The sequence below is a fragment of the Oncorhynchus tshawytscha genome, linkage group LG11 (genome assembly GCF_018296145.1).
Source record: "Oncorhynchus tshawytscha isolate Ot180627B linkage group LG11, Otsh_v2.0, whole genome shotgun sequence".
Classification (NCBI taxonomy): domain Eukaryota; kingdom Metazoa; phylum Chordata; class Actinopteri; order Salmoniformes; family Salmonidae; genus Oncorhynchus; species Oncorhynchus tshawytscha.
Window position 1 is genome coordinate 7,624,190 of NC_056439.1, and position 16,703 is coordinate 7,640,892.

At 41.7% G+C, this 16,703-nt stretch overlaps 2 protein-coding genes across 2 annotated transcripts in view; one reads left to right on the plus strand and one right to left on the minus strand.

Moving 5' to 3' along the window:
• Positions 1-5,554: 5,554 nt before the first annotated feature.
• Positions 5,555-14,785, plus strand: LOC112261379 (thioredoxin-related transmembrane protein 2-B). Its single transcript, XM_024436663.1, has 8 exons — positions 5,555-5,908; positions 6,511-6,571; positions 7,720-7,833; positions 9,671-9,747; positions 10,021-10,127; positions 11,631-11,696; positions 11,829-11,958; positions 13,200-14,785. The coding sequence occupies exons 1-8, from the start codon at positions 5,720-5,722 to the stop codon at positions 13,377-13,379; spliced, it is 924 nt and encodes a 307-aa protein (XP_024292431.1). The 5' UTR covers positions 5,555-5,719; the 3' UTR covers positions 13,380-14,785.
• Positions 14,786-15,238: 453 nt separating this feature from the next.
• The window catches only part of LOC112261380 (palmitoyltransferase ZDHHC5-A), a 46,213-nt gene continuing 44,748 nt past the window's right edge, over positions 15,239-16,703 (minus strand). Inside the window, 1 exon segment of the mRNA XM_042329744.1 lies at positions 15,239-16,703. This exon segment is cut by the window's right edge and continues 845 nt beyond it. The gene's annotated coding sequence lies outside the window, so the exon portion shown is untranslated.

Consider the following 16,703-nt stretch of genomic DNA (forward strand, 5'->3'; position numbering starts at 1 on the left):
AAGCAGTTGGAGGCCACGGAAGAGTGTTGTATGCCATTGAAGCTCGTTTGGAGGTTTGTTAGCACAGTGTCCAAAGAAGGGCCAGAAGTATACAGAATGGTGTTGTCTGCGTGGAGGTGGATCAGAGAATCACCCACAGCAAGAGCAACATCATTGATATATACAGAGAAGAGAGTCGGCCCAAGAATTGAACCCTGTGGCACCCCCATAGAGACTGCCAGAGGTCCCGACAACAGGCCCTCCAATTTGACACAGTGAACTCTATCTGAGAAGTAGTTGGTGAACCAGGCGAGGCAGTCATTTGAGAAGCCAAGGCTATTGAGTCTGCCGATAAGAATTTGGTGATTGACAGAGTCGAAAGCCTTGGCCAGGTTGATGAAGACGGCTGCACAGTACTGCCTTTTATCGGTGGTGGTTATGATATCGATGGCGACCCATGACCAGCTCTGAAACCAGATTGCATAGTGGAGAAGGTGCGGTGGAATTCAAAATGGTCAGTGATCTGTTTATTAACTTGGCTTTTGAAGATTTAAGAAAGGCACAACAGGATGGATGTAGGTCTATAACAGTTTGGGTCTAAAGTGTCTCCCCCTTTGAAGAGGGGGATGACCGCGGCAGCTTTCCAATCTTTGGGGATCTCAGACAACACGAAAGAGAGGTTGAATAGTCTAGTAACTGCAGTTATACTGCAAAACTACTGCAGTTACACTGCAATCTTTTTTCATCAAGGTAATCTTCTGAATATGGTGTATTTACAAAAAAGCAGCAACAACAGATAACATTAGCTAGCTAGATAAGGTTAGAAAGATAGCTAAGGTTAGCATGCTAGCTAGCTACACTGACAGCTGTCTGTGCCCTATTTGTTGATGTTTCTCCACTCCACGTGGGAATCACCACAATGTTCTTTCCCACCCCCAATGCATGAATATGTATAGGTAGCCTGTGTCATTCTTTGGATGTTGAACCTAAACAAGCATTTCCGCTCTAGGGCCAGACATAAAATGTCGAAATAGGGGCAGCAATGCCTTCTGGTGGGCACCTTTTAAAGTATTTGTACAAAGCCCTCATCTTTTTATGTTTGGAAAGATAACTGAACTGAAAGTAGAATTGGGTTAATCACATAACTCAACTGGCATTGAATCAGTGTAGGCCAATTAATAAGAAAGTGTAAATCTGTCACGGATGCATTCATTGCAACTGACACTGACGGCATATTTTTCAGAGGAGTATGCTTTCAAAGAAGGAAAATTATTATTTGAACAGGTTATAATAAGGGTATATCAACTTCAAATGACAAGAAATAGAAAAATAGTTTAAATGAAAATGTAAAATAACGTTTTGAACTTTTACTTCGGAACAATAGTTAGTGTTGTGAAATGTGACATTGAAATATGGGTGAGTTTTAAGATTATACACCTCACCTCTTATACAATTTGTTTCATTCTTCCTTCCTTTCTGTTACGCCCTGACCTGAGACAGACTTTTTTTATGTCTCTATTTTGGTTTGGTCAGGGTGTGATTTGGGTGGGCATTCTATGTTCCTTTTTCTATGTTTTTGTATTTCTTTGTTTTTGGCCGGGTATGGTTCTCAATCAGGGACAGCTGTCTATCATTGTCTCTGATTGGGAATAATATTGGGAATAATATTGGGAATAATATTTTTCCCACATGGTTTTTGTGGGTAGTTAATTTATGTTTAGTGTTTTCACCTTGGACTGTTTCGGTTATTCTCTTGTTTATATTTGTTATAGTGTTCAGTTTTAATAAAACAAGCATCAACACTTACCACGCTGCGCTTTGGTCCGATGATTCCTCTTCTTCAGACAATGAATACCGTTACACAGACAATGAAACCTCTTAGAATATTAGATCATTACATTTCTCTAAAACAGGCTATAGGCTACATGTGCATCACCACGTGGAGCTGTTCTTGTCTATTAATGTTCTGTACTATGTCATGTTCTGTGTGGACCCCACGAAGAGTAGCTGCTGCTTTAGCAACAGCTAATGGGGATCCTAGTAAAATACCAAGGTCAAGTCAGAACAGTAAGATAAGTTCGAAGAGGGAAAGGGACCACATTCTTAGGGTGAGACACATAGACTACTAACTGCTTACTACACAACATACACTTAGTATTAATTTCGTAGCTACAGTAACATATCTCCCTGGCATAATACATCACTTATGCAGCAGCATACTAGACATATTTATGGACTCACCATTATTGTGTTGTGCTCACTTGGACAGGAAGTTGGCGCAGCGGTCCTTCTTGTGGGCAAACTTCTCCTTTACTTTATCAAAGCCTGGCATTCTCGGGATGAAGTCATGCTGGACTGACAGCATGGCCAATGCATTTAACCTTTACTGGCCCCTGGAGTTGTGTGTGTATGAAGGTTTTTTTATCCATATAAGGGTGGAAAAGTTTCTGTGTGACTTGACGGTTGTCATCAGAGTGGTGATGATGATTTTGAGAAGAGAGACCGTCTCAGACAAGGCCTCCTGCAGGTTGTTCTCATAGAGTTACTTCCACAAAGAAAGTGCTGTCTTTCCAGTGTTCAGCTCATGATGCTGGTAGAGAGTGGACAGCTCTGTTTTCGGCTTCTCCTGGTTGCCCACAGGCCATAGCTTGGTGACACGCTGGAGTTCTGCGGTTGGAAAGGAATGTACATACTCGAGGGGAAATGAGCTGTCCACCAACTTAAGTTTGCTTGCAAATGTTTAGAATTTTCACCTTGAAGTTGTTGACTGCTCCGGCGATTCCTGCTGCATCAGTGGTTCTTTTCTGCATTATGTTGTACAAAACATCCACCTCTGGCATGACCAAGGAAAAGAACTTGAGCAGTTGCAGAAATGCTTCCTTCCAAACCACCCATTGTTGAATTTGCGACTTCCGACTTGTGTAATATTTATGTCCAATGGCTGATGAGCACCGAAACATTTTATCTCTAATTTCTCTTCATATGACAAGGATTGAAAAGGATGTGCCAGTAGATTGTCGACTTGATTCATGATGATGACTGCTAACTTGCTAGCTAAGATTTTGAAGTATGATGTTCAATCAAAGCTATTATAGATATAACGTGATTTGATATCAATCTATCTGTGGCCAATGACCTTGAGCCTTCTTGGATGGGCACCTCTAATGTAACTCTACGGCAGAACTCATGGGGCTAAAATTTTAGAGCTCTACCTATATGACTTGGTGACGTAGTGTACCCATGAGAGACAGAACACTGAGCCAATCACGGCGCAACACTCCATATTTTCTGCTGGCTTGCCCCACCACCACAGAAAGCACTAAGCTAGGCTGAAACACCTGCATTTTGGAGCTGCCTTGCTTGAAAATGCAAAAAAGTAGCCATGTTCGTATGCACCTTTTATTAACTCAGTGATTTTAGTTTATTTTTTACATTGTTTGCAAACTGATATGTGACACGTATTAATGCCAAAATAACAAGCAAAACAGCCCCCCCCACCTAAAATTGTGGGGCTTTGCAGGTGTGGTTCCATTGCTCGCACTACATACATTTAATTCAACCCCTGAAAACCCTCCCACTTGCTGGCCAACAGATTTTCTCTGGGATTTTACATTCAATAGTGCTTCCACTACATCTATCTAAAGCCATGCCTATACATTTGGTGTACCTTTTAATTAGAATTTTCTCAACAGACTCATTAGAATATATGGAGAGAACGGTTCAGAATATTAGGGCTGAAAGAAAGAAAGAAAGAGCCATGTAAATACATGCCATGCTTGTCTCATTTTCAGCACCAATTGGTAGATTTAAAAGATACTCTGATCAGTATATTATTTAGGGTTAGGAAAGTATTAATGAATAATAATAAAAAAAACAGGATTGGAGAGCCTTCACGCACTAAATGTATTGGTGAATCAAAAATACAGTGGTTGGATTCCTCCTGAAAGTTGCCATATTCAATTGTTCAGGTGAGAAAAGTGTACAATGGGGTTGAACAGAAGTCCTATAAATCTACCCTAATAATCCTCACTATTCATGGACTGTGATGTCCAGTCGTTCTGAACTGTGCACCAGGCTCCAGGTTTAAACTGCTATGTATGGACTGCATTCCATGATGATTAAAATAGGCTACATGACCCAAATTATTAAACATCTTAGAATATGTTATATGATCAGTAGCCGTGTGTTGGTAAAATCACTGGGGAAGCCAAGCCCCCTCAAAAAAAGCCATATTACCAAATGTTTCTGGACAGCTGCTTGTCAAACATCTCACTCCAAAATCATGGGCATTGATATGGCGTTGGTCCCCCCTTTGCTGCTATAACAGCCTCCACTCTTCTGGGAAGACTTTCCACCAGTGGTGTAAACTACTCAAGTACAAATACTTCAAAGTACTACCTAAGTAGTTTTTTAGAGTATCTGTATTTTACTTTACTATTTATATTTTTTGATTACTTTTACTTTTACTTCACTACATTCCTGAAGAAAATATTGTCATTTTTACTCCATACATTTTCCCTGACAACCAAAAGTACTCTAATACATTTTGAATGCTTAGAAGGACAGGGAAATTGTCAAATTCATGCACTTTCAAGAGAACACGTTGTCATCCCTACTGCGTCTGGCCTGGCGGACTCACTAAACACAAATGCATCTTTTGTTAATAATGTGTTGGAGTGTGACCAGCTGTCAGAGCAGCTCACAGATCACTGCATCTGTACAGAGCCCATCTGTAAATAGCTCATCCAACGACCTCATCCCCATACTGTTATTTATTTGATTTATTTTGCTCCTTTGCACCCCAGTATCTCTACTTGAACATTCATCTTCTGCACATCTGCCACTCCAGTGTTTAATTGCTATATTGTAATTATTTCGCCACTATGGCCTGTTTATTGCCTTACCTCCCTTATCCTACGTCATTTGCGCACACTATATATAGACTTTTTCTATTCTATTGACTGTATGTTTGTTTATTCCATGCGTAACTCTGTTGTTTGTGTCGCACTGCTTTGCTTTATTTTGGACGGGTCGCAGTTGTTAAATGAGAACTTGTTCTCTACTAGCCTACCTGGTTAATAAATAAAAATGGTGTCATCTGCTTTGCTTAAAATAAGAAATTTCAAATTATTTATACTTTTACTTTTGATACTTAAGTATATTTCAGCAATTACATTTGCTTTTGATACTTAAGTATATTTAAAACCAAAACCAAATACACTTAGACTTTTACTCAAGTAGAATTTTACTGGCTGACTTTCACTTTTACTTGAGTAACTTTCTATTAGGTATCAATACTTTTACTCAAGTATGACATTTGGGTAGTTTTCCCACCACTGGGGGAGTCAGTCGGCAGTCGCCTCCACTGTTGGCTATAACGTTGAACAAGCCTTGTACGTACAAAGTATTTCCAAAAAGGCAATTTTTTTCCCATATGAAGAAAAGGGCGGTGCCTGGTCTTTCATTAGTCCTTCCTCTTTTGCAAAATGTATACCAATCATCGTTCCTTTGATTTTTTTCAACTGGCCAATCACCACCATTTCACAAAGGAGGCGGGACCATTTCCAAGGATTCGTCCGCAGTGACCTCCGCACCATCCTTCCTCCCCTTTAATTTGCATTGGCCGACTAGAAATCTATCCTGCGAGTCGCATCACGACGAGTTTCGCATTGCTCCAGGCGGCCTCATCTTCTCCTATTCCTCCGGCTGTTTTATTTTATTTGTATATCTAAATTAGAAAATGGCGTTGCTAACACCACTCCTCGCATTCCTCTACCACTTGCCGCAGGTGTACAAGTGGCTGCTAAAGCCATACTATGTCGCGTCTCTGTTCATGTCAATCGGGTTTCTCATGATCCGCAAGACGCCAGGCATCTGCGAACATCTTTCGACACAACGAGAGGATGGCAATCCCTGCGATTTTGACTGGGTCAGTATTGGATGGTGTAACAAATTGGGATTGAAAAATATAGAGATACGTTAGATTGACAACGAGCTAGCTAACGTAGCCATCCTATGCTAAATGTGATGACAGAGTGGGGTGTTCCGTTAGCTAGCTGACGCTAGCTACATGAATGGCCATTGCAATTCGATGGAGTTGGCCTGGGTTCGACATTGAAAAGTGATAGACTGTAACCCGAACCGAGATCGGAAAGTAGCAGGCAGGTGATGAGACAGAACCGCGCAAAGGGTGAATATACTGGGGAGTTAGCAGGTGCGAACCCCTTCTGATACTAGGCTACCAGGGCCTTGATTTTTTTTTTCCTTTGGCAGAAAGTGCCACTGCCACCATGAGTGCATGCACCAAAACCACCCCAAAAACAACAGGATGACACCGGCAATGCTGGAGTTAGTTGCAGGCCTTGTTTAGCCTCCTAGCTAGTACTGGAGCCGCAGGTAGCCTAGTGGTTACAGCGTTGGACCAGTAACCGGAAGGTTGCTGGATCGAATCCCCGAGCTGACAAGGTGGATGCATTCAGACTAGGTATCCTTTTATAAACTGTATGTTTACTCTGTTATCATGTTCCACAGAGAGAAGTGGAGATTCTTATGTTCCTCAGTGCCATCGTCATGATGAAAAACAGAAGAGCTAGTAAGTATCAGCCCTGAACCAGGTTAATCAAGGTTAATCATTAGCAGAGTTGTACCCACCTGTGTTTAACCATTAGAAAACTGCCCCCCCCCCTTAGAGTTTATTAGTCACATGCACAGGGTCACAGATGTGACAAGTATGACTAGTGGTGGCTATTCAGCAGCCTGATGGTCTGGGGGTAGATGCTATTGGTCGTCAGTTTTTGCCATGATGGAAGTGGGGAGAACAGAGTGTGGCTTGGGTGGCTGAGGTCATAAACCCTGCATATTTCTACAATTTATCTTCTTAAAATCTGATTTTAACCTTAACCACGCTGCCCACCTTATGCCTATCCCTAAACTTAAATGAAGAACAAAAAAAGCACATTTTTGTTTTGATTTAATGTTTATGATATAGACCATTTTGAAGCTGTTGTATCTATTGGAAACGCCCTCAGTTGGAGCTAGGGGTCTCCTTCAGCAGGCAGACATTTTTGTTTTGCATGACATGTTTACCATTTCAGTAAAACAAGAAGTACCCACACACATTGCTAGTGAAGTTTCACCTTTGTATCCACAAGGTTAACATTTCAGACAGTTCAACTTTGTCTGAACAACTCGTTTAGTGTAGCGCCAACGTTGTTTTGTTTGTTCTGGGTTACTGCTGTATATTGATGTTATTGTTGTAGGTATTCAACCAATCTGCTATGGCAAATGTCTTGTCCACACAGCCCTATTTAAATGAGTAGTTTAGTGTTGTAAAACGGACTGTTTTAATAGATTGTTCATAGGAAGAAATGTCTGTCGACCCTGTGGTGTTTACGTTACGTTAGCCCTGTTGGCACTCCCTTGGTCTTTCATCTGCCTGTCTCTCCCTCCTCCCTAAAGTGAATCCCTCACTTGTTAGGCCTCAACTACAAACTGTCCCTCTGTCTCAGACTCCAAATAGTTTTTACACTATTCACTTTTTTTCCCCATATCACTCTATGGTTTTACAAAACTGTTTGTTCTAGTCTTCTAATCCCATCTGTTCTCTCTCAATGTTATCATATTTGTTTCCTCTTCCCCCCGTGCACTATTGTCCTCAACCTTCAAATTGTCCTTATTCTGTGCAATAGAATTGTTGTTTTACTCGATTTAACCCCAACTCTCCATCTCTCGTTGTCTCAGTAACGGTGGAACAGCATGTGGGGAACATCATTCTGTTCAGTAAGGTGGCCAACGTTATCCTCTTCTTCAGACTGGACATCCGCATGGGCCTGCTCTACCTCACCCTCTGCATCGGTCAGTACACACGCTTGCACTACACAAGGTGTGCATACATACACACTTTGTTTATACATACACACACATACAGTTGAAGTCTGAAGTTTACATACACTTAGGTTGGAGTCATTAAAACTCGTTTTTCTACCACTCCACAAATTTCTTGTTAACAAACTATAGTTTTGGCAAGTCTACTTTGTTCATGACACAAGTAATTTTCCCAACAATTGTTTACAGACAGATTATTTCACTTATTCACTGTATCACAATTCCAGTATGTCAGAAGTTTACATACACTAAGTTGACTGTACCTTTAAACAGCTTGTTAAATTCCAGGAAATTGTCATGGTTTTAGAAGCTTCTGATTCTTCTGCTAATTGACATCATCTGAGTCAATTGGAGGTGTAGCTGATGTATTTCAAGGCCTACCTTCAAACTCAGTGCCTTTTTGCTTGACATCATAGGAAAATCAAAAGAAATCAGCCAAGACCTCAGAAAAAAATTGTAGACCTCCAAAGGTCTGGTTCATCCTTGGGAGCAATTTCCAAACATGTGAAGGTACCACGTTTATCTGTACAAACAATAGTACGCAAGTATAAAAGTATAAACACCATGGGACCATGCAGCTGTCATACCGCTCAGGAAGGAGACACGTTCTGTCTCCTAGAGATGAAAGTATAAATCAATCCCGGAACAACAGCAAAGGACCTTCTGAAGATGCTGGAGGAAACGGATACAAAAGTATCTATATCCACAGTAAAACGAGTCCTATATCAACATAACCTGAAAGGCCGCTCAGCTAGGAAGAAGCCACTGCTCCAAAACCACCATAAAAAAACAGACTACGGTTTGCAACTGCACATGGGGACAAAGATTGTACTTTTTGGAGAAATGTCCTTTTGTCTGATGAAACAAAAATATAACTGTTTGGCCATAATGACCATTATGTTTAGAGGAAAAAGGGGGAGGCTTGCAAGCCAAAGAATACCATCCCAACCGTAAATGAAGCACAGGGGTGGCAGCATCATGTTGTGGGGGTGCTTTGTTGCAGGAGGGACTGGTGTACTTCACAAAATAGATGGCATCATGAGGAATGGAAATTATGTGGATATATTGAAGCAACATCTCAAGACATCAGTCAGGAAGTTAAAGCTTGGTCGCATAATGGGTCTTCGAGACAATGACCCCATGCATACTTCCAAAGTTGTGCAAAATGGCTTAAGGACAACAAAGTCAAGGTATTGGAGTGGCCATCACAAAGCCCTGACCTCAATCCTATAGAACATTTGTGGGCAGAACTGAAAAGCAAGGAGGCCTACAAACCTGACTCAGTTACACCAGCTCTGTCAGGAGGAATGGGCCAAAATTCACCCAACTTGTTGTGGGAAGCTTGTGGAAGGCTACCCAAAACATTTGACCCAAGTTAATGAAACAATTTAAAGGCAAGGCTACCAAATACTAATTGAGTGTATGTAAACTTCTGACCCACTGGGAATGTGATGAAAGAAATAAAAACTGAAATAATTCATTCTCTCTACTATTATTCTGACATTTCACATTCTTAAAATAAAGTGGTGATCCTAAGACATGGCATTTTTTACAAGGATTAAATGTCAGGAATTGTGAAACTGAGTTTAAATGAATTTGGCTAAGGTGTATGTAAACTTCCGACTTCAACTATACATACATGGATACACACACACACACACGCTCCTCTACTGTTGTGGTAATGAATTAAACCGGTAAATGCCTGGTTAGATGACATGACCTATAACCTGATGACCCCTCATTCGGCCTTCTGATTGGCTCGTTGCCCTTCCTTCTGCTCACTGACTGGCTGATTTATGTGTTCCAGTGTTCCTGATGACCTGTAAGCCTCCTCTCTACATGGGCCCAGAGTACATCAAGTACTTCAGTGACAAGACCATAGACGTGAGTACCATAGAGTACCTCTTAAGGCTCTACTGTAACAGACCATATTACCATTGCCATAGTAATGGTGTGTTATAGAGAGAAAATAACACAGATGGGTGTATCACAAATCATACTTACACATGATCGCAGAAGATGACACCAGTTAGATTGTTATTGACATTTCAGTTGAAAGTGTTTTTTATCATGTAATTTCAAAATTGACATTTTCTATTGATTGAAATGTAACGTTTAGTGAAATCGATGGCTGACTTGTGCCCCCGGGGTTTGCAGGACGAGTTGGAGAGGGACAATAGAGTGACGTGGATCGTCGAGTTCTTCGCGAACTGGTCCCCAGAGTGTCAGTCCTTTGCTGCCGTCTACGCAGACCTCTCCCTCAAGTAAGACGACGACTAACCTTCACTCTACACGACAAAAGCCGCCATTTTAATGCATTGCGTCATAAATCCTTGGCTTCAATCTACTATCCTCTCCTGAATTGTCACAACAGACCATCTCATATGGCCCTATTAGGCCAGACAAAATTGATTCACTGTTTAATGGATTCCTCCTCTCCCCCCCTCAGAAAAGTGAGGCGAGCGAGCAGAATAAAATAATTAAATGACATTAAGTGGTTATAAACAATAACAGTACTTTACCACAGTGTCCTAGGCACTTTGTGCAGGCTTCAGGAGTTAGATTATTCCATGGGAAAACCTACCCTACCTTTTTTTCTTTAAAATAATGCAGATGTTACAATATTATAACCATGAGAAATGAAACGCGATGGGAGGTATTGCTTGTGACAGTTTCATTATTCCTGATATAAAAAATATTTTAAAAAGTGCAATCCAATCTCGTAATTTAATGTGATGTATAGGGTAATAGAGTGGACTATTTAAAAAAGAAATAATACATCTAATTCAAGAACGATTGACATGAAATAATTGTAATCAAATTAAAATGTTGACATGTAATAATGAGTTCATTACCTGAATGCATCTCTATAGCCTATAGGCGCTAACAATATATCCATACTAATATGATTAGGCCTTGTAGAAAGAGGGTCTGCCAAATGAACGTAGCATTGGAAACAAATACATAAATCCAGCCATAGACTATAGCCTATCATCATCAAAATGGAAAAAATGTCATTTATAACATGCCCAATTAGATGCATCAATCTATGTCGATCAAGCTTGGTCAAATTTGAGCCCAGTAACTTCGCTCACCGCATCCTCCTTCGACTGTCTCGTCTGGTGGCCACGAAAACCCCCGACACGATGTGTGTGCGTGCCACTGGCGAGATACTTTGCTCGGCGTCCTAGCTGCGGTGGCGCATCATCGCTTCAAACGCATTCCGTCTCGGTTGGCCTACTACTACTGGTGGGACCCGGGTAAAATGCAAGACTCACTTTGATTTCATCAATAATTTTTGACTGACATTTGGTTGTTCAAAATACTAGCAGCTTTCACTGCGTCTTTTCTGAGGAAGGCCCTGATCTCTGGCCAGTCAATTAGTTCAATGACATTGTTTCGTGTATTAAATCGCTACTAAATAGATGTGAAAATGGTGCGTTAACCATGAATTTAACCGACTGTTTGTTTATAATGAGGGACGTCCCACGTTTTAACCTGGACACACGAATAGGATGAATTGGCGCTGGCTTCAGCCATGACGGAACGAGAGAGAAATGAAACATCTGCATGTCGCCTGCAGGTGCCAGCGTGTGTGTGTCACTGTCCAACCCGAGGCTCGAACATGATCTATCTGAGCGCGTGTTCCGAGGCTGTTTGGTCTCTTGCGCATCAACTTGGGAGAGCGCCCACATGTCGGTGGTAATGGTGGTAATGCTATTGCTGTGTTTGTTGGGAAATGGATGGGTTTTCTCTCATGGTTACAGGTATAACTGCGCTGGGCTCAAGTTTGGGAAGGTGGACATCGGGCGGTATGGAGACGTGTCTAAGAAGTAGGTCCCTTTTCTCATTCGCTCTCTCTGCGGGTAGATTATATTTTTTTAGTGAAGTAGCGTTCTGATTGGACGGCTATGATTTGAAACACCGTTTTAATAGCTTCCCTTCCCTCCATCCCTCTTCTCCAGGTACAAGGTGAGTACCTCTCCCCTCTCCAAGCAGCTGCCCTCGCTGGTGCTGTTCCAGGGTGGCAAGGAGGTGATGAGACGCCCCCAGGTGGACAAGAAGTGTAGGGCCGTGTCCTGGAGCTTCACTGAGGTGAGACGAGTGGCTTCAGAGCAGAACACACACATACACGCACCAGGGTTTCCGTTAGCTGATAATGGCAGTGTTTTAGCCCCCCAAAAAAAAGGTAAATGAATAGAAAAGCAGATTAATAAAATTGGCAAAAATCCCATTGCGAAATAATGCTTTTTAGCCTATTCATTGATGGAAATACCAGTAGACTGGTCATACTTATCGGTCTAAGTTAATTTGCATAACTTGGTGTACAGTATATTCATTGTGTATTTTATCACACGCGTATAGGATGCAGAGCCTTTGAGTTGAAAAATCTGTCGGACACGGCGAGAGCTGCTGCCACAGCATCTCAAACAGCAAATGCATAAATGGGCAATGGAAGGTCGTGCTTGTAAGTGCGTTACACACCACTTTGCAATGAGCTGGAGGCGGTATGCATTTCTTTTGAAAACGTATGCTTAATCAAAACCTGAACACTTTAATGCATATTGAGGCATGTCTGACCTTGCTTCAAAGTAGCCTAGTCAGTCAGACCATATCTGTGGAGGCTATTATTTTATATCAGCATTCTTTCATTGACCAGTAGCCAAAGGCAAAATCCTGGCCGTGTTAGCAACCCAAAGCTAGTTGTTGGATATTAGAGGGAGGAGGAGGGGGGGAAATCTATCTAAATTTTTCCATCTCCGTCACATGAAACGGCTCGCGTGTGCGGTGCCCTTTTGACGACGGTGTTTTCCCCTCTAATTGCATTGTGGAACAAACATTTGTGTGGAAATGCCTCGTGTGCATCGCTGCGCTTAAAATGTAAAATAATAGTTGATCAATGTTTTGATCAGTTGCATCGGACTCATTGCTTAAACTTAGCCTAGGCTTACTGGTTGTATGAATTTGGTATCTTACCGTCCCAGAGTCTGTTTTGGAATAGGTTCATTCTTTCTCGACAAGGTGATTTTAATAGAATAGGTCAACCTTTCTGCTACGCGGGACAGTCGATTGACGTAGGCTAGTGATTCTGCTGTTCCTTACCCGTCTCGCTGTTCTAACATCCTCAGTGCCCATCAGAATTCGGGTAAGAAGGACCTCGTGTCGTGGCGTCCTCAACTTGCATCTTCTGTTAATATGAACGGCCATATTCAAAATGTGGTTTCTGTCTTTTCTGAGCGCCGCGTGTGGACTGTTAAGCACCCAATGGATATACGTCCCGTCAATTTCTCAAACTCTGACATGCACACGCTCTCTCTCTATCTCACTCTCAACAGGAGAACATCATCCGGGAGTTCAACCTGAACGAGCTCTACCAGAAGTCCAAGAAACTCAACAAGTCCAAGGGAGACCGGGGCGACAAGATCAACGAATCCCAGTTCCCGCCCGTACCCGAAGAGGAGGAGCCCGAGGTCGACGCCCAGGAGGATGAGACCGAGACCAAGAAGGACAAATAGAATTGTCGGGGGTAGCGGCCTCTGAAGAACGGCGTGGCGTCTCAATGGGACTAGGTGGCGTTATGCTGATGCCGGAGTGGGTGTGCTGTTCGATCGAGGGAACAAACATGATTGTTATGAGTCCTTTTTATTGTTTTGCTATATACTGTATGCAACAAGATTTGAGTTGCAAAATAATTGTATTATGATGATTAACTCAATATTAACTCATTTAAATCTACACTGTACGGTTTGATTTTTACGTCTCTCCATCGCACCTATGACAGTTATGTTGATCTTTTCACCAGTTCCCTGGAGGACCTCTATGCTCATCATTGTCTGCTTCCCAAATGGCATTCTATTATCTAATACAGTGCAATACTACAAAGTAGTGCACTAATATAGGGAGAAGGGTGTACTTTATGACTTAAACCATTTGAGTGCATTTGATTTGACGCTTAATCTTGGCACACTACACCGATGCACTCCGCTCATAGGGTTGCACTCGATTTAGAACTTTGTCCCATTTGGGAGATGAGAGTGGATTTACACTCTGTCCAGTCCGTGCTTGGTGCATGCACCCGTTGAACAGAAGTTACTTTGGCTTTTGTTGGAAATGGCAACCGATTCCCTTTTATAGTGCACTAGTCAACAGTAGTGATATGGTGCCATTGAGCTGGCAACGTTTCATATTGGACCAACGCGCCAGGCATTGGCTCAAATGTCTCCTTCGTTAGCCAATTGCTGTCAAAGGCTCTTTGCTGCATGTCTACTTTATTGGCTAAGCCATGGTCAAACATTTCACGCCATCTACCTACCTCCAACTGGGTCCATAATGATAAGGTAGGTGGGGGTGTGTGTGTGTGTGTGTGTGTGTATATGAACCACGGCCTCTGTCCCAAAATGCTGTCTTTGAGAGGGAATTTAGAAAAAAATATTAGCAAGTGTTTTTGTTTGTTTTCCTTCCATAATAGTGGTTTGTGAGTTCTTTTGTCACCTAATCATAGTTTTCAGTTCAACATGATGCTGAAGGGAAAGATGAGGATGGAGAGCGTTTGGCTATTAATGCTAATTCCATGTGAGAACTAGACCAGTGTTTTTTTGTTGTCCTGGCAATAGGTAGAATTACATTTTTACTTTCAAAAGCTCCCATTTCAGGGCTGGCTTCTGTCTAAACACTTTATTTTTTATTTTTACTAAACACATTTTTGCACCAGTGCAGAGAGAATTGTGTAAATTGAGGTGAAGTAGCAGAACATTTGACCCGTTTGACATTCCCTTGGTTACTGTAGAATCCTGCTGTCTCAACGTTGTGTTCAGAATGTGTCGATTGATTCTGTGTATGTGTGAATCTGCCTCCTGCTTGATATGAAACCCCTAGGGGCGTCTGACTTTTTTTTTATGCAATAAAAGTGTACATTATTAAATTCGGTCTAATTTACATTTTAAATCACGCAACAGTAATATAATCACATAACGTTCATGTTACAAAGACGCTTATGGTGCCACAACATTCACAACCTGCATTTTGGCACCACCTGATACATTGTGGTAGTGACGGCATTTAAGAGCTACGGAGGGAGGTGAGACATGAAACTTTGAGCTCCATCAGTGGCGGTTTCCTTTCAACTTACAGGCACCACTGACTGACGTAAACCCCACAATCAATCTCTGTCCCCTCTATCTTGTGTGGAAGAAATGTTGTGAGGTGCATGAAAATCTACTGTAACAGTCATCTTAACTGACCGATTTTAAGTAACCTTACATTATCTTTTTATAGCCGCTGTGGAAACCTTCGGTTCTACTCAATGTTGTAAGTAGCCTGTGTTCTGCATTACCAGACATAAACGTCAACTACAAGCAGAACAAAGCACACTGCCTTTGGTTTTAAATACTTTATTACCAATGCTCAAACACACTCACAGACGCACACGCCCACACACACAGCTATATAGTACATATCTTTTTATTTATTTTTATTTCAAAACACCCAAGTCCCGGGCTCGTACTTGTCTAAATATCTGCAAGGGCATTGGCTGTTCCTGATGGCAGTCAAACGTCTTTGCCTTATTGGGCGACGTGCTCTTTTAGTTTCATTCTACGCTCCTGACTGGTCAAACAAACTGTCGGTTTATAGCAATGCCCTGTAAATTGTCCTAAAAATCTTGCAAAGGAAAGTAAAAAATAAATATAAAAAGGATGTTACTGACTTTTTTTTTCAGCTGTTCATCTCATTGGTTTAACCGTTAACGAATAAAAGAGTAGGCTGAAATGAATCTCTTGCTCTCTACGGATTGGTCACGGCAAAGCATGTGATCCTCGCTCGTTTCCAGATAGGTCAGCTAGTGGCAACCCGAGACGTCATTATCTGGACCAATAAAACGAAACCTTGGTTGTGTGTGTTATGGCTCCCTATTCCTTATAGGTCCTGGTCAAAAGTGGTGCACTATATAGTGAATAGGGTGCCATTTCAGACAAATTATTACAAAGCTCAGAAGTAAACAACCAGAAGGTACAACGATAACTTGTCTCTGAAATATGCCCCACGAGAAGTCGAGTGGTTTACTGTGTATCAAAGGACTTTAAAATGCTACATCGCCTTTTATCATATACATTGGTTCCCATTAGCTGAACCATATAACATTGTCCAGCTACTCTCTTTGGCTGAAGACTCAAAACCCAGCCTCTGATTGGCTGGTGCAGCCATCAATACAACTGAGCCGCGCTCTAGCGCTAAATCGGGAACTAGGAAACTGACATTTTCGACTTGCTAACTGGTTAAATGCGGCACTTGTTAGCCAGTTAGCAAGTCAGAAATGTCCAAGTTCCGACTAGAACATGAACACGGCAACAGTTTTCCCCTGTTTTGGTTACAATTCTGAAATTAACTCAAACCAGAAAAACCCTATCTGGCCATTCAAAAAAATAGAGAGAGAAATTCATATAAAATAACATTTTGAAATTAAATATGTAAAATAAAAAATAAAAAACACTTCTCTCCTTGATTTTCAAGGCCATTGCTCCAAAGTTTGTTTAGAAAAGGCCGCTCCATCTTTAAAGTACAGACCCAGCGATATATATTTCTTTAACCATTCCATTGGTCCTTAAGTGAAATCTCCACCCACCCGGGGCACTGAGCCGGGCAAAACAAACTCTACCAATGACCCTGCCGTCTACTACAGTTTAGCATCTCCATTTCTGATTGGTCGAGAGAGAATGGCAGCGAGATCACTAGCCAATCACAGTGGTCAATAGTGGCCGGAGCGTGCCGCTGTAACCTTTAAATGCCACTGATTGGAGGAAATCACCATAAATTCCAAACCATATAATTCTGTACAGAGAATG

Coding starts and splice junctions, on each gene's coding strand:
- LOC112261379 (XM_024436663.1), top strand. CDS start 5,720: ATGGCGTTGCTAACACCACTCCTCGCATTCCTCTACCACTTGCCGCAG. Junction 10,128..11,630: donor TACGCAGACCTCTCCCTCAA/GTAAGACGACGA, acceptor TCATGGTTACAG/GTATAACTGCGCTGGGCTCA. Junction 11,959..13,199: donor TGTCCTGGAGCTTCACTGAG/GTGAGACGAGTG, acceptor CACTCTCAACAG/GAGAACATCATCCGGGAGTT.